General features: G+C 42.9%; 3 protein-coding genes across 6 annotated transcripts in view; all 3 read left to right on the forward strand.

Moving 5' to 3' along the window:
- The window catches only part of ccndbp1 (cyclin D-type binding-protein 1), a 4,272-nt gene extending 4,058 nt beyond the window's left edge, over positions 1-214 (forward strand). For both annotated transcript variants that reach the window (XM_052600468.1, XM_052600469.1), the window contains exon 11: positions 1-214. This exon is cut by the window's left edge. The gene's annotated coding sequence lies outside the window, so the exon portion shown is untranslated.
- An 811-nt stretch (positions 215-1,025) lies between these two features.
- Positions 1,026-4,699, forward strand: nufip1 (nuclear FMR1 interacting protein 1). Its single transcript, XM_052600474.1, has 10 exons — positions 1,026-1,370; positions 1,608-1,690; positions 1,816-1,917; positions 2,024-2,086; positions 2,234-2,310; positions 2,505-2,597; positions 2,913-3,043; positions 3,124-3,264; positions 3,359-3,597; positions 4,112-4,699. The coding sequence occupies exons 1-10, from the start codon at positions 1,190-1,192 to the stop codon at positions 4,394-4,396; spliced, it is 1,395 nt and encodes a 464-aa protein (XP_052456434.1). The 5' UTR covers positions 1,026-1,189; the 3' UTR covers positions 4,397-4,699.
- Positions 4,700-5,550: 851 nt separating this feature from the next.
- LOC128016090 (TSC22 domain family protein 1) lies at positions 5,551-18,413 on the forward strand. 3 transcript variants are annotated; one of them, XM_052600470.1, is made up of 3 exons: positions 5,551-7,449; positions 15,462-15,513; positions 17,579-18,413. In XM_052600470.1, the coding sequence occupies exons 1-3, from the start codon at positions 6,065-6,067 to the stop codon at positions 17,813-17,815; spliced, it is 1,674 nt and encodes a 557-aa protein (XP_052456430.1). In that variant the 5' UTR covers positions 5,551-6,064; the 3' UTR covers positions 17,816-18,413. The 3 variants fall into 3 exon arrangements, with proteins under 3 accessions (XP_052456430.1, XP_052456433.1, XP_052456432.1); XM_052600473.1 differs by lacking the exon at positions 5,551-7,449 and adding an exon at positions 12,726-12,912; XM_052600472.1 differs by lacking the exon at positions 5,551-7,449 and adding an exon at positions 14,973-15,251.
- The last annotated feature ends 1,188 nt before the right edge of the window (positions 18,414-19,601 follow it).

Raw genomic sequence — 19,601 nt, forward strand, 5'->3', positions numbered from 1 at the left:
ATTCTTTCATGTCTGTTTATCAATATTAACTAAGATTAACTAATGCTTTAGACATAGTTTTCATTGTTCATGTTAACTTACCTGAGCTCTGTACAAATAAATCTTAAATTGGACATTTATATTTGAATCATAAATCACACAGTTTAGTTTCTCCACAGAAATGTGTTTTTGTAGAAAAGGAATGGTTCACCCAAAAATAAAAAGATCAGGATGAGTTTGTGTCTTCATCAGGTTTGTAGAAATGTAGCACTGCATCAGTGTGTCATCAGTGGATGCTCTGCAGTGAATGGGTGCCGTCAGAATGAGAGTCTGATAAAAACATCCCAATAATCCACAGCACTCCAGTCCATCAGTGAACATCTGGAGAAGACAAAACCTGAAACACATCCAGCATTAAGATGATTTTAACTCAAACACATAGAGTCTATAATCCAGAATAACACTTCCTCCAGTGAAAAAGTGCATCTGCTGTTGTCTCTCACAGATTAGTTTAGATCTGTTTAAACGCTGCTTGATCTGTGCAGATTTCTCTCCTGATTCAGACCAGAACACTTTTTCACTGGAGGAAGTGTTATTATGGATTATGGAGGTTATTATAGTAACTAAAACTTAAACTATAATGAAATGAAAACAAATATCTTTTTATTTCAGCTAGTTACCAAGGCAACATTTTAATGTAGTTTAACTTGGTACACTAAAATAACTAAAACAAAACTGTATGCACACACACACACTTTAAATATATGTATATATATATCTATATATATATATACACACATACACACATATATATATACTAATAATTAGAAATTAATTAGTTTTTCACTGATGACGTGTCCAAGTAGCACCAGAAGGTGTATTCAAACTCAGAAAGCATAAAACATTATACTAAAACTTTAACTGAAATTAACATGATGGCAGAAAAACATAAATCAAAAGTATCTCAATAATCGTAAAATAACACTGGTCGTTTTTTGGTCGTTTGATCTGTTTGTAGTTCCTAGATGCAGAGAGTGACGTACAGCGTCATCTAGCGTCAGCGCAGTGCGGATTGCGGAAGTGACGTAGAATTGAACGCGCACGCACGTGTGTAGCGCAGCGCGTTTCTGCAGCACATGTGTGTGTGTTTATGTGACTGTAAGGACGCTGATCGGAACCTGTCTGAAACTCGAGCGGCACTGTGTCGGTCATGACGGGGGAACACGAGCGGTATCCGCCGCCGAACTTCAGCGCAGCAGCGGAGCCTCCGGCGGCGCGTCACTGGACCGGATCCACGCCGCAGAGCAGCCGCAGCTTCGAGGCGTCACGAGACTGGAGCTGGACCCAACCGGCACACAGCGAACCCTGGCCCGGACACCAGCAGCATACAGGTACACGAGGTCATACCACTGTCTGTGCATCTGGACGGGTGCCACGGGCCGATCACGGTCACACAGGGTGTCATGTGTCCAGTTCAATCAGTATCAGTTACCTAGTTAACTGTTTAGTTAGTATCAGTTACCTAGTTAACTGTTTAGTTAGTATCACGTAGTATTAGTATGCGATATAGTAGTTAGAATGAAACTGAGTTTTATAATGAATTGTTTGACCTCATGTCATTGTGTCAGGTCCTCTTCATCATCATCATCACTATCCTCAGGCTCCTCGTCACGGCTGGAGGGGTCCAGCGCAGCATCACTGGGGGGGAAAGGTCAGTCCACACACTGGTCTTCTGAGTGTTGACCTGCAGTGGTGTATGATGGGAAGTGAGGGTTGATGTGTGTGTGTGTGTGTGTGTGTGTGTGTGTGTGTGTGTGTGTGTGTGTGTTTGAGCAGAGGCAGCAGAGAGAGCCTGAGTTCAGTCATTTCTGTGACACGTGTGACAGAGGATTCAAAACTCAAGACAAATACGATGAGCACATCTCGCAGCACGTGAAGGTGATCCGCCGTCATCCGCTCGTTCACATGATCATGTCTCATCAGTGCTCTTCTGCTCGATCTGTGTGTCTTCAGACGTCTCATCAGTGCTCTTCTGTGTCTGCAGTGCTCTGTCGAAGACTGTCTCTTCAGTGCACACGAGAAGCTGGTGAAGATCCACTGGAGAAACGTGAGTGTCCCGTGCTGAACATCCCAGGAACAGTAGTGTTGATGAGACCGAGGACAGTCACTGCAGTCACGTTCAGAGGGGTTCTAAAAATGCCAAAAACATTGACAGCCAATCAGAGTTTAGAGTGACACTGCTGTTCTTCTGCAGAATCATGCTCCAGGAGCCAAGAGGATCAAACTGGACACTGCAGAGGACATCGCCAGATGGAGAGCCGAGCGACGCAAGTGAGACGCACATTTACTCAAAACAGTTTTGTAAATAATCTGGAAAAAGATTTAAGGGAACAAAAATAAATTTCCATGTATTTCTACAGCGCTTTCTACAATACAGATTGTTTCAAAGCAGCTTCATAGAGATAAAACTCTCAGCTGTAAACCGAAGACGATCGTGTCGTTATTAAATTCCTTCTTTTGTGTAGAAACTACCCCACGCTGAGAAACACGGAGAAGAAGCTGAAGCTGATGGAGGTGAAGGAGCAGCGAGGAGACGTGCTGGAGACGGCTCAGTTCAGGTGCGCTTCTGATCAACGCTGCACATCTTCTTATTATCACCCGAAACTGAAGATGTGCTCTTCCTCAGGTCATCTGAGATCAGGAGGAGTGTGTTTCTTCATCAGGTTTGGAGATATGTCCGAGTGTTGACCTCTTCACTGCAGAGCATCCGTTGATGAAACACTGATGCAGTGACACATTTCTCCAAACCTGATGAAGAAACACACTCCTCCTGATCTCTGATGAACTGAGGAGGAGCAGAGTGTCATTACACTGGTGTACTATTCCTGTCACTGTATTATATTAGAGTGAGTTTGCGCGTGATCTGTGTGCAGTCGCATCAGGAGCCGGGGCAGGGGACGAGGATCTGACCGCTGGAGATGTGAAGGCTCGAGCTGTGAGACGGATCTGAAGCGGCCGCATCAGGACAGTGACCCTCTCGCGGCTCTCGTCGGCAGTGACCCCGGTGCGTCTTCTCTCACTGCTGAGGATGATGTGATGCACAACTGTGCTTCCTTCAGTCTAACAGACTTTGTGTTCTTTCAGAGTCTGATAAGGACGAGTCTGTTCAGCAGACGCAGACTGGACTCACTGTCGCCCCGAAGAGTGTGACCTCTGCCCTCGGGTCACTGATGTCCAGCTACGGGGACGATATGACCTCCAGCGAGAGCGAAGGAGACACGGACGGTATGAGTTCTGTCCTGATGATGAGCAGGGCTCGATGTCAACACAATATAAATAACAGTTCCTCTAAACGTCCAAATGTTTTATTCCGTCACAGACGCTCCAGTGCTGAGAGTCAGTCAGGCTTTAGAGGAGAATAAGATGCTCCTGAATCCTCATCCACTTCCTGTCCAGAAGATCCCAGCGCCACACGAGGAGAAACACACACACACACCCCAGCAATCCCATCATGCCCCGGCCGGCAGAGGAAGAGGACGAGGGGCGAGAGGAGGACGAGGAGGTAACACCAGTAACCCTCCTGGAACACAGAGACATCGAGCAACACTACTAGAGATGGTGAGTACACACACACACACACACACACACACACACTCTTAACCAGAGCTTGTTGTTCTAAACCTGTGTGAGTGACTTTCTCTAGTCCACACAAACTGAGATATTCAGCAGAATCTTCACACTGCTTTCTTACTGAAGGATTCGTGACAGGAATTGATTCATCTATTCTTCAAGGCTGCGTTACATTTATAAAAGTGACAGTAAAGACATTTATAATGTCACAAAAGATTTCCATTTCAAATAAAACTTTCTATTCATCTGAGAATCCTCAAAAATAAAATGCATCACAGTTTCCACAAAAATATGAATGTTTTCAACATTGATGATAATCAGAAATGTTTCTTGAGCAGCAAATCAGCATAGTAATGATGCTGAAAATACAGAGAAATAAATTACAATTAGAGAACAACTGTTTTAAATAGTAGTAATATTTCCCAGTGTTACACCTCATTATTGGTGTGAATGCTGATACTGTGTGTGTGTGTGTGTGTGTGTGTGTGTGTGTGTGGTGCAGTTACTGGCTCCTGACATCCGTCACGAGAGGAACGTGGTTCTCCAGTGCGTCCGTTTCATCGTCCGCTGTGGGTTCTTCGGTCTGGCTGCTAAAGACTCTCACGAGATCAGTGTGTCTGAGAACACAAGCGCTGAGGACGTCAGTGGAGACGGAGCGATCGACCAATCACAAGAGAGCGCTGCTGAAGACAGGCGTGTGTGTGTGAGTCCGGAGCGGAGCGGTGTGCTCCAGCAGCTGTTTGCTCAGCGCTTGGTGTGTGACGAGGCGGAAGAAACACCCTCCTGATGTCACACGCTCACAAACCCTTTCTTTTTCTTCTTTTTTTCACAGGTTATTTTTATTTACTAATGTGTTTGGTCTTTCAAAAGAAAAGACTCCTGACTGTTGAATGGATATGAATTGGTTTGATCTGTATTTTGAGCTGTAGCTGTAGTAAATAAAGCGGTGTGTGTGAATCTGTGATTGATTTGTGTCACATCCGTCAAGACTTTCGTCAGACCTTCAGCAGCTCCTCGTCGTCTTCAGATCATGTCGATCCTAATAAAATAGTGCCTTTTTTATGATGCAATTAAATAATTGTGAACTCCACGGCTGTGAATTTGTTCTCACTTCTGTCTTTGTCCACAATATGGTAACCTTTTGTAATGTTCCATTAACAAGAACAATGAGAAATGCATCGAAATCATTTTATAATAGTTAATGCCCCTTCCAAAATGTACTAATACACTATTAAAAAGTTGTATCTGGTAATATTAATTAATATTACTGAATATATGTTTCTATGAATGTTCATTTTACTGCACAAACATCCTTGTTTTTTTTAAACTAAATTAGTATAGATAATAGAGTATTGAAGCATCAGTTTACTGCATTAACTATTAATCCCAGGTATGTCTGTCTTAAAAGTCTATTTACAAAAATGTTAAATTAGTCGATGTGAAAGTTATGATAAAATGCTTTAAAGCGTTACCATTTTGTACATTTAGCAGTTTAATTAAATCGATGGATTCTAACTACACATAAAATTTTAGGTTATAATTAAAATGTGTCATAATGTCCCATATAACAAAAAAAAAGATGCTTCAAAAGATATAATTTTAGAATGTAACGTACCGTTACAGATGTGCTGCAATATTATTACTTTAATGTCACTGAAAACAATTATTTACGCCGCAATATTTACTAAAAGGTTATTTACTCCATGTACTCCATCAATTGTTTATATTTTATATTTTTTAAATAATAATACAAAAATGCCGTGTGGACACGAATGAATGATTGTCCGTGATGTATCCGCATTCGTCCGGTCCTCAGTCTCTCCGCCAGCCGCTCTGAGATCAGTCGCTCCCGCTGCATCTCAACCGCGGGAACCGCGAGACATCTGATCCCGGATCAGCGCTGGAGCGCCTCGCGATGGGCGTGTCCTGCTGTCCGCGGCTCCGCCCCCTCTGGCGTCACCGCAGCTGCTAGCTCGTCGGTTAGCGTGCTAACAGCGTTCGGCAGTGATGAGACAGAGACAGGATGAGACAGCAAACCTGCGAATGAAGCCATTTCAGCATCCTCACGCAGGCCAGAGAGCTAAACGCGGCGGAAAACAGATTTAAACCCGGATTTAGGTCCCTATTCAGTCACACCAGGAGTTCGGAAGAGCGTCTGCAGCGCTGAGGTGATGTCCGTCTGTTTATGTTCATTTATCAGCCGTCACTGACTCGAACGCGCTCTTCTGTCTGGACACACGCTGTTAGTGGACTGAGTCAGTGTTTAATGTGCTAACCAGGAGCTAGCAGACGTTAGCCTGCATTATTTAGTATAAACACTCTGTTGGAGCAGCTGTCAAACTCTTGTTTGCTCTGTAAATGGGGACTATAAGCGGTTTCCTAACGACGTCACTGCACGGACTGTAGTGTCTCCATCAGGTCCAGTACACAGTCTACCGTGTTTACATCCCAACAGATGCATCACTCGGACTCCAGCGGAGAGTCACCGGTCAGCAGGAGGATGTCCCACCCATCAGTGACCGGCCGCAGGGGCAGCGGTGTTACCGTCTCATCTGATGACCACCAGACGTCCCCCGGACCCCATCACCCCCCCCACAGCCTCAGCCTCCTGACCCCCGGGTCACAGGTCAAGAAGAAGAGCGGCTTCCAGATCACCAGCGTCCTGCCCGCGCAGGTGTCCTCCGCCAGCGCCAACACCAGCCTCGCCGACGACACGGAGAGCTACGACGACATGGACGAGTCTCACACCGAGGACCTTTCCTCGTCCGACATCCTGGACGTGTCTGTGTCCCGAGCCACGGACACCGGCGTCCCCGAGAGGAGCTCGTCGGAGGAGACACTGAACAGTGTGCACGGGGGCGAGACGCCCGGAGTCACGTCGCCCAACGAGCCGCTGATGCAGCAGGGGTACATGGTCAACGGTGTCCATCATCATCATCATCAGAAGACTGGACGACCCGCGGCTCCTGCGGCAGTCCCTGTTGTCCAGCCGGCTCCGGGCTCCAGCGGGCGCTCCGGCGTGGATGCTGCTCCGTTACCGGACGCCTCCAGTGCTTCTGTCCCTCCGACTGTGAGCGCCGTGACCACCGCCTCTCGCTTCAGGGTGGTGAAGCTCGATTCCAACTCGGAGCCGTTTCGGAAGGGTCGCTGGGTGTGTACGGAGTATTATGAAAAAGACGCCCCGGCGGGAGACGCAGCGGTCGCTCACAGAGCGGTGGAGAGCATCATTCAGTCTGAACACGAGACCACGAGCGGCAGCTCCTCTGGAAGCACTTTGAGCGGCGGAGGAGACGGTCAGCAGGCTCACGCTCCAGACCCAGGCGCCGGACAGACCGCTCTGTTGGGTGTCGAGAGTTCATCTGCCTCGGTTCGACCCTACAGTGTAGAGACCCAGAGCAGCACCAAACCTCCGGTGTCCGTCAGCCAGAGCGCTCTTCCTCCAGTGGAGTACACCCCGAGGCCCGCAGCTCAACCTCTTCAGATTGCTCCGGTGTCACCCAGAGCTGTGCCAGTGTCCGTGGGGATACCAGGGCTTCCTCCGGTGCCCGTGTCTCCGAGGCCACAAATGAGCATCAACCCTGACCAAACCGGAGCCCAGCTGTCCTCATCTGCCGCTCCGAGCAACCTGCAGCCGCTGCACGGGGCCGCTGTACAAGCGCTGAGAGCCCCGCTCCCGCCGGCGGGCCCCGGGTATGTGACGGCCTCGCAGCTGGAAGATGCCCAGAGACTCCTGCTGCAGCACCACACACTGCTCTCACTGCCCCGGCTGACCGCAGGAGGCATCGCCGGCCTCACCGGACCCCCTGCGTCTGATGCTGCTGTCTCTGCTGATGAGGACAGGTAAGACACGCTCTCTCAGACCGACTGCTTCATGTGACTGTGATTGTATGCACTGTTATTTTAAGATAATTTCTATATTATAATATTTTTTATTTTATGGATATTTATATAGAAATTTAAATACATTTATGTAAATCATGTACAATGTATTTATTTATATATATATCATGCATGGTGATGATATATATATTTTTAATTTTTTATTTTTTAATATATGTCAATAAATGTATTTTTCTCCCCTTTTGTCCTAGTAGTGTATTCTATTTGTATTTTTTAGATATATTTCAAGTAATCACAAAATGTCATTGAGGGGTGAATCTCATAAAGTCCAGATCAGGTTTTCAACTCAAAATCAGAGAAAGTAAGAATATTGTAGTATTTTGCAGTCCTATTTGAGACCTTAAATATTTTAGGAGATTTATGTGACATCAGCATGACATTAAACCCCAGGAGACTGTAATGCAGAGCTCTTGTTCTTCTCAACACGTTTCAGTAGTAATCTTCATGAGCTGGAGTTGGTGTGTGTGTTCGGTGCTGCAGCTGTGTATCAGTGCAGTGGTTTGATGAAGAGTTTGTCCTTGAATGAGTCGCTCTGTTCTTCACTTCTGGTTGCTCTGTTTGTGGTCAATCTAGTGCCTCTAAATATATCCGCTCGTCTCCGGAGAACTCTTTCCTGTTCCTCCATCTCCTTAAAACTGAGGACCGTCTGGTTGCCATAGAGACGCATCTGCAGTGATTCAGCAGAAGATGAGAGTGTGGCTCTTCTGGTCACATGATGATGATGATGCTGGTGATGTTAAAGATGATGCTGGTGATGGTGATGATGATGATGATGATGATGATGATGGGTCATGATGATGGTGGTGATTATGGGTGATGATGGTGATGGTTGTTATTATGGGTGGTGGTGGTGATGATGGTGGTGATGGTGGTGATGGATGATGATGATGGTGGTGATGAGGGTGATGATGATGATGGTGGTGATGAATGATGAAGATGGTGGTGATAATGATTCGGGTGAGTGTCGTTACCCTCTTCATGTCCTGCAGGGGTTTAATGCAGTGATATGCTGCTGTTGATTCAGATCTCCACGTTTGCGTTGAATGTGGATTGATTTCTGCTTCTTTAACACCTGAGGCTCTCTGTTTACCGTCCACAGAGTTAAAGTTACTGAGTACATCATGATTTCTGCTCGGTTTATAACTAGTCTCTTATCGTCACGTGGCATGTTTTCTCATTAACGTTCTCTTCTAGTTTCTTCTGTGCTAGTTTTCTGCTACAGAAACTCCTGATGAATCAGATTGATACGCAGTTTGTTTATTGTTTGTCATTAATCGTTTCATGGCATAAAACTGTCCTCATATTACAAACACACAGTCAGAAATGAACAGTCACAGATGCTCCAGGAAGAAGTGTGTGATATTAAAGCTACTGTATGCAAGGTTTTACGTAAAAAATTTATATTTTCAAAATAATTTTTCTTGAATCTATGTGATGATGTGTGGTGCGTTTCTGTGTGTTTTTGTGTGTTTGTTTGTGTGTTTGTGTTGAGGTAACAGTCCAGTGGAAAACCCCAGCGGTGTCACGTGACCCATGTGTGTTTGAATCATTGATGTACGAGTCCATCGCGTGTGTCATGTATGTAATCATGGACGTCAGATGATTCATTCAGTGATTCCTTATTCATACTGAACATGAAACCTCAACCGCACTCTCTTTACGTTCTTAAATGATGATCTTGGTCTTGAATTATGTTGAATATTCAGCAGCAGTGCTCACAGTCACATCAGTGTTTCGCTCTGAAATCCTCCTACTGAAGTAAAATGTTTATCAAATGAAGTTGAAGACTCAGATCAGCGTTGATATCTCGATCTAGTGACAGTATTTCTGCTTGTTGAGCAGTTTTCTGCTCTTGAATCTCATGGTGTTAGCTGAGCTCAGGAAGGTCCAGTTATTGTCCTGCATGTTCTGTATTTGACAGACGTGATGATGTTCTGAGATCATGAGTGACTCAGGTGTGTGATGGAGTAGATGTGCAGTGCTGTGTGTGTCCTGTAGATGTCAGTGAATCTCCACTCACAGCTCTCTCTCTGTGTGTGTGTGTCTCATTTAGAGTGAAATTGGATGAATCTCTCTATCAAGAACATGTTCAGATCAGATTTATCTTTATAATTGTCTCCTTTATGTTTAATAAACCTGCTTTTGTATATTACAGATATTGTTGACTTACTGTACAGAGTTTGTAAGTCGCTTTGGATAAAAGCGTGTGATAAATGCATAAATGTAAACTGGCTTCATTTTGAATGTGTAATATAACATGTGTTTCTTCTTGAGATATTTGTAGTTCATCCAGTTCTTCGTCTGGAGTCAGAATCAGCTGCGTTACTGCACTGCACCATCATTTACTGTTATTTGTATTTTTACTTCTGCATTAGTCTTGGGCTGTATGTGATGGAGAGAGCTTTGCAGAATGACAGAGACACATCTGGAGTTGATTAGTGTTTTCTCGTTGAACGTCTGTCTGATTTCTGCTCCTCGTGTTTCTGTTCTGTTGTGATGAGATGTATTTGTTAATAACAGCTCTGTTCTCATCAGATATTGGATAAGACACAAATACCTCTCACAGACGTTATTTGGATTCTAGGCTGTTCATCTTACTGTATTCAGGCTTTTATGCATGTTTGATGTGAATCGTTAGTTGCACATAAAATCACTTCTTCTGTGGTTCTTATAGTGAAGTGTGTCTGTTTATCTACTGATCGTTCTTCGTGTTTAGTAGCGATGCACGATAATGGATTTCTTAAACACTAAGTCTCTCCTGTGCAAAGATCGTAATTTATTTTTAATTGAACAAAAACGTAGTTGTTAGTTAGAATTAAATAAACCGTAATATTCTTTTATAATAAGAGTACACGGAAAGCTTTGAAAATAACATTAAATAATGAACTACAAATAAATGTTCTGCATTTTATATCAAAATTGTTCAGACTGATGCATTGCTAACTTTAACATTTTATTTCTAGAATTAACATTTGGATATGGTCTAAATCAGTAGAGAGGGTTAGGGTTAGGCTTGTGAAGTTTAGGGCTAGCTTCTGACCTTTAAACCCGTGATTTTGGCATCAGTTACTGCTTTATTCAGTCTGAAACAAACTTAATGTTATTTGTGTATTTTACTTAAATTTTATTACACGTACATTCCGATTCCGATAACATTCCGGTCATGTCGAGCATCTCTAGTGTTTATGTTGAAGCTGTTCGCTCAAATAGATGACAGAATCCCACAGACTCATGCCAGACCTTAGCAACACCCTGGCAACCGCTCGGATGACTCTAACACACTCATCACACACACACACACACACACACACACACGTGTTCTCCAGCGAGTGTGAGGTCAGTTTGTGTTGGGATGGTCATCAGACTTGCAGCAGCTTCATTCAGCTCTCATGTGTCTCTGCATTCATTCTGATTAAATCATATAATCTCACGCCTGGAACATGTGTGTGTGTGTGTGTGTGTGTGTGTGTGTGTGTGTGTGTGGTCAGACCTGTGCCTGTGGAGTGACACGCTGAATTAGTATCCACACAAGAGCTCATTCAGATCTCAAGATTTAAAATGTTTGTGACACTGCAGGACTGCTGAGTCACTGGATAAAAGCATCTGCTAAAGCTCATTAAAAGTGCTGAAACCAAGAAATGTGATCAAATATATGTCTCTCATTTAAATTGATTTAACCTAAAACACTGATGCTGAAGAAAAACAAATCCAAGTTATCTGTCCACCATCCAGAGTTTCTCACATTTCATCACTCACATAGCAACTGTTGCTAAGGCATGCTGATTGGCTGAAGTCATAAAGTCTCTGTGCTCTTACATAAGAGTCATGATGAGAGCGAGTCGTGCAGCACATCCTTCAGCCACACACACACAGACACAGACACACACACACACACACAGACACACACACTCTCTCACACACACAGACACACACACACACATTATTATTACTAGTGCTGTCACAATTATGACATTTTGGCTCATAATTTATTGTCCTACAAATTGTGATACTAAACATTGGGTCTGGATGATAAACCACACGTGATATTAATGTGTATCTCGTCAGTAAAGCCGTTCTGTGCTCAGCTCGTCGTGAACGGGGCTCTGTGTGAAAGAGAGCAGCTGATGGTGATGTTTTCATCCCAACCAATGTATATATTATTTTACAGCAACTACAACTATAGTAATGTGTTTCTCTGCTAGTTTCTGTTGAATGTTGAGATTCTCCTCCTGTTACTAACCACGTTGAATTTTAGCCCTTAAAAATGCAAGCCCTGATAATATAATGTATTATTTTTTTTCAATTAGTGCAATTCAACATGCTGCTTTTTTCTTTCAAGTACATTTGTCATTCCTGATTTAAAACAACATTTTTCAGTAGAAATGATATCAGCAACACAAACTGAGTGATAAGTGTGCTGAATAAGTGATCGTGAACATGAGAAGGTCTCGCTGGAGATGAATGAAGTACAGCTGCTCATCTCAGATCATCTGACCGTCTGACCGAGAGTCACATGATCAGTGACACACATTTCCTCACATTTGATTAGTCACACAGACGCAGTGCACAATCTGGAGCGTTCGTACGGTTAATGTTGTACATGATTCACAATCCTGATTTTAAGTGGGTCAGAGATTAAAATCCTCAGTTTTTGACCGGATTAGAGTTTTTTCTCTTTCTAGCACACTGTCTGTATGTGTGTGTGTGTGTCTGTGAGAGAGAGAGAGAGATAGATAGTGTGTGTGAGTGTGTGTGTGTGTGAGAGAGAGAGATAGTGTGTGTGTGTGTACTCTGCAAACCTCAGTGTTTGTCTGGTTCGTCTGCTGGTGTGTCTCTGTTCTCTGTGTTCAGATTCTGTCTTGTTCTCCTAGAGTTCAGATGTAGATGTTCTCGGGCTGCGTGTTTCTCTGTGCACACACGTCTCTTCTGCTAGCGTGTTGTTGTTGTACACGCGTGTGCCCGGCTCAGTCTTTGTCCTGTGTGTGGACGCTGGGCTCATGCTGTGTGTGGTGAGGCGTACACTGATGAAACGAGATGAGCAGCACGTGAGAACACAGGACACGCTCATCTTAACGTTTATATGGTGTGTGTCTGAACCCCAGCTCCTGATTGGCTGGTTCTTCTGATCTTCACTGTTTATGTAACAGTGGTGGGTCATGTGACTCCAGTGATGTCACTGCTTCAGCGTCTCCTCTGGCAGTGCTTGTGTGAGTGAGCTCTGAAGGAGCGTCAGTAAACACACACACACACACACACACACACACACATCGGGCTCAGCGTTGGATGTGCTCGGTGTGTGAGGGTTCGAGCTGGATGTGAGGGATGTTTGATTGATGACTCGGGGCTGCTGGAGCCGGAGAAGATGCCTCTGCAGCTGCTGTTCTGGGAACTGAAGCACCGCAGGTAACACACGCAGAGCATCTCTAACACGTGTGTGTGTGTGTGTGTGTGTGTGTGTGTGAGAGAGAGAGAGAGATAAGGTGAGATGTAAATGATCCACACATATAATGCAGTGATTGAGAGCTGAAGAAATCAAGGCTCCTCAGAAGACGTTTGAAACATGATTGATGGAGAATCAAGTAAAGCTGAGCTGCTTCAGTCCAGGAAGAGTTCATCTGGAGATATTACTGACCTTATTCTGACCTTTACTTGATCACAATCAGACAAGATTTGACATGAGGAGCTCCAGAATTACACTAAAAGGAGCCTGCTGTGTGTGTGAGAGAGAATCTGTGAAATATCATCTAAAAACCCACGACAGATCCTCTGTAAGGTCTCCAGTGATCCTCTTTCATCAGAAACTGATTACATGTGATCTGGACTACGTAATCCCATGCCAAAAATACAGTAGTGTTAATTAGATTCAGTTATATTTTAAAATACTCGTCGTAATCAGACTACAGTTACTTTTTGATAACATGATTACGTTTTGTTTACATTATTCATGAATGATTGATTCTCCCTCAGTACTCTTTATAAAATATACTCTCAGAAAGATTCACAGAAAGCATTTCAGTTTTAAGAAGCGTTTTCTCATCCTTTGAAACAATGCAAATGTTGCGTTACTAACTACAGTTGATGTCATGTAATTTGTAATCGGTAACAGATTACACTTTTCTAGTAATCTACCAGTTTCTGGATGAGTGTTTCTCTGGAGAAGGAACTGATGAATCTGAAAGAGGAAGTGATTGGATTAATCACTGCAGACTATAGATGTGACTCGATCTCATCATGCCTGATGCTTTTATCTGCTCGTCAGTCTGTTCACATCAGGTAACACTGATGAGATATTAGTGTTTTGTTGAGAAATCTCAGAGTACTTCACTGCTACTGTGAGGTTTGATCAGAGCTGATGTGTTTGTGTCTGCTTCTCGTCTCTGTGTTCAGTGAAACAGTGCTAAAGCATTAGTCCAGCTTCATACATCTTTCAGTGCGTATGGAAGGAACAAAACAGCCTGAAGTACGAAGTCTGGATATATCGACAAGCAGTTAATGAACTTGACATTTATTTATATATATATTACTATTGTTCAAAAGTTAGGGATCAGTGAGACTTGTGATGTGTTTTAAAGAAGTTTCTTCTACTCATCAAAGTTGCATTTATTTGATCAAAAATACAGAAATAAAAATTAAATCTCACAAAATGTTATTAGAATATAACAAAATCTTTTCTATTTTAATATCCTTTAAACTCTAATGTATTTCTGTGATGCTCCGCTGTATTTTCAGCATCATTCCTCCAGTCTTCAGTGTCACATGAGCTTCAGAAATCAGAATAATATGATGATTTATTATTAGAATTATCAATGTTGTGCTGCAATACTTTTTTCAGGACTTTTTTATCCTAACACTTAACAATTTAACACATCCTTACTGAATAGAAGTTTCAATTTCTTAAATAAAATGTCTTGACCGCAAACTTTTGAACTGTAGTGTATTTTGTTAGAAAAGATTTATATTTTAAATAAATGGTCTTCTTTTTATTCATCAAAGAGTCCTGGAAAAAAGTATAACAGGTTCCAAAAAATATTAGTTTCCAGCACTGATAATAAATCAGTATATTAGAATTATTTCTGAAGATCATGTGACACTGAAGACTGGAGGAACCTAAAATAGAAAAAAATTAATTTTCATCATAATATTTCACAGTATTAATTTTTTCCCCTGTATTTTGGCTCAAATAAATGCACCCTTAATGAGCAAAAGACAATTGTTTAATAAACATTTTTAAATACACTTTTGAGCGGTGTTGTGTGTATATAGGCTTTATATACTAGTATAGAGATAGATGTAATTTTTTTACATTAGTGATGCATTGATTATGGTTTAAATTTAGAACGCGTTCATATTTTGACAACTGTTTGCAAACGAGCGCGCTCCCGTGTTGGCTCGAGGTGGGGGCGGGGCGTGGCATAAATTAGTCAAATATCCCGAGCTCTCAGCCAATGGCGCACTGCTGCGCGCTCTTATTATGCTAATCCGCCAGCATCTGCGGATCTCCTGCGCTCCCGAGCGCCTTTGTGTCCAAACCACCGGCGCATAACGGAATAATCCGCGAGGATGTGAGGTTCTTCAGCCGTGTGTGTGTGATTCGGAGCGTCTGATGGGCGGAACAGAATGAATTCTCCGTGTTACCCGGTGGCGATGGATGTCGGTGTTTGTCAGCTGAGGAGTTTTTCCATCTCGTTCCTGTCGTCGGTTCTGGGCGCCGAGAGCTCGACAGCCGTCAGTCTAGATAACAGGTGAATGTGGATGTAATTACGCGAATGTGATGTAATACCCGCACCGGAAAGCCCCTCGCGTCCCTCGGTTTCGGTTTCGTTTGACTGGATCTCTATCTGCAGAAGCGTCGCGTTTATGTGCGTTTATACAGATGTTATGCGACATGATGAGTGGACTGATGTAGATCAGGAGTGTAAACGTGTTTCTCGTTTTGTTTTGTCTCCCCACAGTTCCTCAGGAGCCAGTGTTGTGGCCATAGACAACAAGATCGAGCAAGCCATGGTGAGTCTGATCTGCTTCACAAACACTAATAACAGGAAACACAATAACCAGATTACTGTCATTAATAACACAGTCATAGAGATACAGAATATAACAACACAGAACAGCCAGCACAGTGTGTGTGTGTGAGGGAGAGATGAGTGTGTATGTGTGTGTGTGTGTGTGAGGGAGAGATGAGTGTGTATGTGTGTGTGTGAGTGTGTGAGGGAGAGATGAGTGTGTATGGGCTCTGGGCTTGTTGCTAGGCAAACACTGACACAGGGATGCTCTGAATAACCCAGCAGCTCCACCCTCCGGATGAAGAACATTCTGTTCCTCTGCGGCCTGAAGATCAGTACAGTCCCTGTGTTCTCACGCTGGAGATGCTAGAATACAGATGCTTCGTCTGTGTTCAGGAACTGGAAAATATCTTTGTTCAATCATCGCAACTGAAAGCACGAGACGAGAGACACAGCGATATATCTGTTAACTAAAATTATAAAAAAACGAATGAAACCATTACGTAACCTGATATATAAAAGACTTATACTTATTTTATTTCAGCAGCATTTAGCGTTTTAGTAACTAAAGCTAAATTAACGAAATTATTAAGAACAGAAATAAACGCTATAATTAAAACGGTAACAAAATATAAAATCCCAATTCAAATAAGAACAAATACTATAATAGTGTATCAATAATACTGAAACAACACTGAAAAATTAACAAAAGTGAATACTAACAACACACAACAACAAAAGTGATAAAACATGAACTAAAGTTCAAATGCTCAGCGGAACAAATGTATCGTTCAAATGTAAATGTATCAATTTCTTTTTTTCTTTCAAGGGAACCGAGCGCACCCTAAAATAATGACATGAGAATATTTCTGTAAATGTTTGCAAGGTTCTTTGTTTTTTTTTGTTTTGTTTTTTTTTGAAACACTGGCGGTCAAAATTTTGGAATAATTGAGATTCTTTAATGGTTTCAACTAGGGCCAGGACTTTAACGCGTTAATTGAGATTAATTAATTACACAAAAAAAATAACGCGTTAACTATGATTAATTAATTACAGAAAAAAAAAAATCCGCATTTTTAATAACTTATTTTTGCACCGCGGAACGTTTCTCACTGGATGAGTTTCGGCGGGACCGATTATACTGAAGCACCAACTAGCGTTCGCATATCACCGCAGCACACATCGAGCCTCAAGTATCACCTCAACGCAAAACATTTAGCAGCTAGCGTGGACTTTACACTTTATGTTGAACTATGTATTATTTTGTTGGTGCAACAGTTTATGTTGAACTCTTTATTGTTTTGGCCAAGGTTATTGAGAGTTGGACTTAGTATGTTATGGCCTCTGAAGCAACAGAGAGATGTTTTCTAATAGTCAGTGTTTCCAATGTTCTGAATGTAATTGACAGTATTGTGTTTTACTTAAAAAACACTTTACAGAAGGTTCCAGCACCTATAAGCTTCCTGAATTTCTGAAATGTACTATTTCTAAATTGTTTCTAAATATGCTATTGTTACACTTCATGGCAAAAATTGCACTGGTCTGCTAGACTTGGTTGAACAAAAAGAAACAATATTTTGTTGCTTTAGCTTATGTATTCAGTCATTATTCAATGGTATACTATAAATCCATGTGAAAAAAAAATACTTCTCACTGTTCTCAGGTCAAATATTTATATGCGATTAAAATGCGATTAATTTCGATTAATGAATTAATTAGATTAATTTTTTTTAATCGAGTCCCGGCCCTAGTTTCAACATTGCTGATAATCAGAAATGTTTCTTGAGCAGTAAATCATCATATTATTCTGATTTCTGAAGATCATGTGACACTGAAGACTGGAGGAATGATGCTGAAAATACACAGAAATAAATTACACTTTAACAGATATTCACATAGAGAATAGTTTTAATAGTTTTTACTGTTTTGATCAAATTAAGGCAGCAGAAGAGACTTCTTTCGTCACTCTTCCATAGGTTTGAGCATCAGTGTGTGTGTGTGTGTTCAGCTCTGTGTCTGGTTGTGTGTGTGTGTGTTAAGCTCTGTGTCCGGTTGTGTGTGTGCAGGACCTGGTGAAGAGTCACCTGATGTATGCGGTGCGTGAGGAGGTGGAGGTGCTGAAGGAGCAGATCAAGGAGCTGATGGAGAGGAACTCTCAGCTGGAGCAGGAGAACACGCTGCTGAAGAACCTGTCCAGTCCCGAGCAGCTGGCACAGTTCCAGGCGCAGGTCCAGACCGGATCGCCCCCCGCAGGAGCCCCACCGGCCCTCCCGCCCAACCCGGGCCCCGGACCCACCGCCTGACTACCTCTCTGTGAACGGACTCCACAATCATCACGGCCGCTGTCGCTCATCACAGACGCTGCTTATCAAACGTCACCCGCCTCAGACAATCAGTGCTGACCTCCCGAGCGTCCCGTGTGCATGCGGGTCAGTGCGAGCCGAGCGGGGCGTCAATCATTGCCACATCCACCTTGTGTTCTTACGGTGTTTCCAGTCGCTCTGCTGGGTTTGTTACTGGTTTTATCAGTTTGGCTTTTAGTTTTGTTCCTCTAGCTGTATTGAATACATATTGAGCACTTTGTAGTGGACACGTGTGAATAAGACCAAACGAGCACCGCTGTGTGGACGAGCGTGACCTTTGACCCGTGAACCCTTGACCTCTGTGCCGTGTGTAAAAATAACGGTGGACTGTGAATCAGGTTTCAGGCTCACGGTGAGGATGGACTTCCTGTGAGCTCACGAACGAGTTCTGCTCTGATTAAGTTATTTGCCTTGGCTCTGGTCACCCGTCAGTCTGTCAGTGATCGTGACCTTTGACCTCACAGTATGTGCATGTTTACTTTACAATGTGACGTCATGCAGTTGCACATCGACTTTAATAAATGACAAGGAGATCAAACCTGGTGTCCTGCTGTGTTTCTTCACATGGCGTGGTGTTAACATGTTACACGCCCTTCTCATGTTCTAGCACACGCCAGCTCTGTGACACCAGACACGCTCCTGACCGTAGAAAGCTCTGACCTCAAGGTGAAACACTGCAGGCACTGGTCAGTTTCAGTCTATTTTGCTTCCAAAACATGTTTCTTCTTTCAGACTAGTGGAAGGAAAACATGCAAACCACTTCATCTATTCGTGTCTGTAGATTTCAATCTTTAAAGGGCCATGAAACCCCAGAACACTTTTTTTGAGATGTGAGCAGAGAAGTATTTCAGTGCAAACACTAATATTCTCTGTGTGTGTGTGTGTGTGTGTGTATGTGTGTGTGTGTGTGTTTGCAACTGCATTGCCGGTGTGTTACTTAGCTGTCTTTATGCACTTGATGACACTCCCCTTTTTATGCAAACCCTTCCTTCTTTCTATACAGTACCCACCCACTTTATCACAGTAGACCACGCCCCTTTTGGATCAAACCAGAATCATGAACCTGGCTAAAGGTATGCAAATGAGTGCATATTTAATGAGATGAATGTCTCTGGTCAGAAACAGTGCTGTGATGATTCGGCTGAAGGATGATCTGTCAGTCATTAGTCCAGCAGTAACTGATGATACTGATATCATATTCTGACTGTTTCCTATGGATACGAGAGGAAGATGTTGCTAGGCAACTAAATATAGACATGAAGACAACCTAACTTTAGTCCTCCGCTGACTCACTGTTATGAAATGATTCATTTAGTTTGTCATTCTCCCACAGACGGCTTGATGAAGCTTCATGATCTTCCATCTGCACATAATGCTCTCCATCAGCTCGTTTACAGCTCATGTTTAACCCTCTACAGCCTGACAAATCAAATCATTTAAAATAAATGTTTTTTTTTTTATTTCATATTTGATCCATCGTGCTCATAAGTCAGATACAGTGAGAAAAAAAACAGGTTTAACAACAAAGTTTTGATTATTTAGAGTATAAAATATAATGTAGAAGGTTAATAGGGTTAATGTGATGATGATGATGATGTCGTGACTGAACAGATGAAGAGTGAATGAGCTCATGATCTCAGTGTTTCTGTTCATTGTGTTTGAGCGGCTCAGAAGAGGCAAGGGCACACATTACCCATCATGCATCAGCGCCACTGATCTGCAGATG

This window comes from Carassius gibelio, chromosome A6 (assembly GCF_023724105.1).
Source record: "Carassius gibelio isolate Cgi1373 ecotype wild population from Czech Republic chromosome A6, carGib1.2-hapl.c, whole genome shotgun sequence".
Lineage (NCBI taxonomy): Eukaryota > Metazoa > Chordata > Actinopteri > Cypriniformes > Cyprinidae > Carassius > Carassius gibelio.

Bases quoted from the DNA above. Each gene is read 5' to 3' on its own strand.
- nufip1 (XM_052600474.1), top strand. From the start codon at position 1,190: ATGACGGGGGAACACGAGCGGTATCCGCCGCCGAACTTCAGCGCAGCA. The intron at 2,311-2,504 runs GTGAGACGCACA...TCTTTTGTGTAG, and splicing joins TGGAGAGCCGAGCGACGCAA to AAACTACCCCACGCTGAGAA. The intron at 3,598-4,111 runs GTGAGTACACAC...TGTGTGGTGCAG, and splicing joins GAGCAACACTACTAGAGATG to TTACTGGCTCCTGACATCCG.
- LOC128016090 (XM_052600470.1), top strand. From the start codon at position 6,065: ATGCATCACTCGGACTCCAGCGGAGAGTCACCGGTCAGCAGGAGGATG. The intron at 7,450-15,461 runs GTAAGACACGCT...GTCTCCCCACAG, and splicing joins GTCTCTGCTGATGAGGACAG to TTCCTCAGGAGCCAGTGTTG. The intron at 15,514-17,578 runs GTGAGTCTGATC...GTGTGTGTGCAG, and splicing joins ACAAGATCGAGCAAGCCATG to GACCTGGTGAAGAGTCACCT.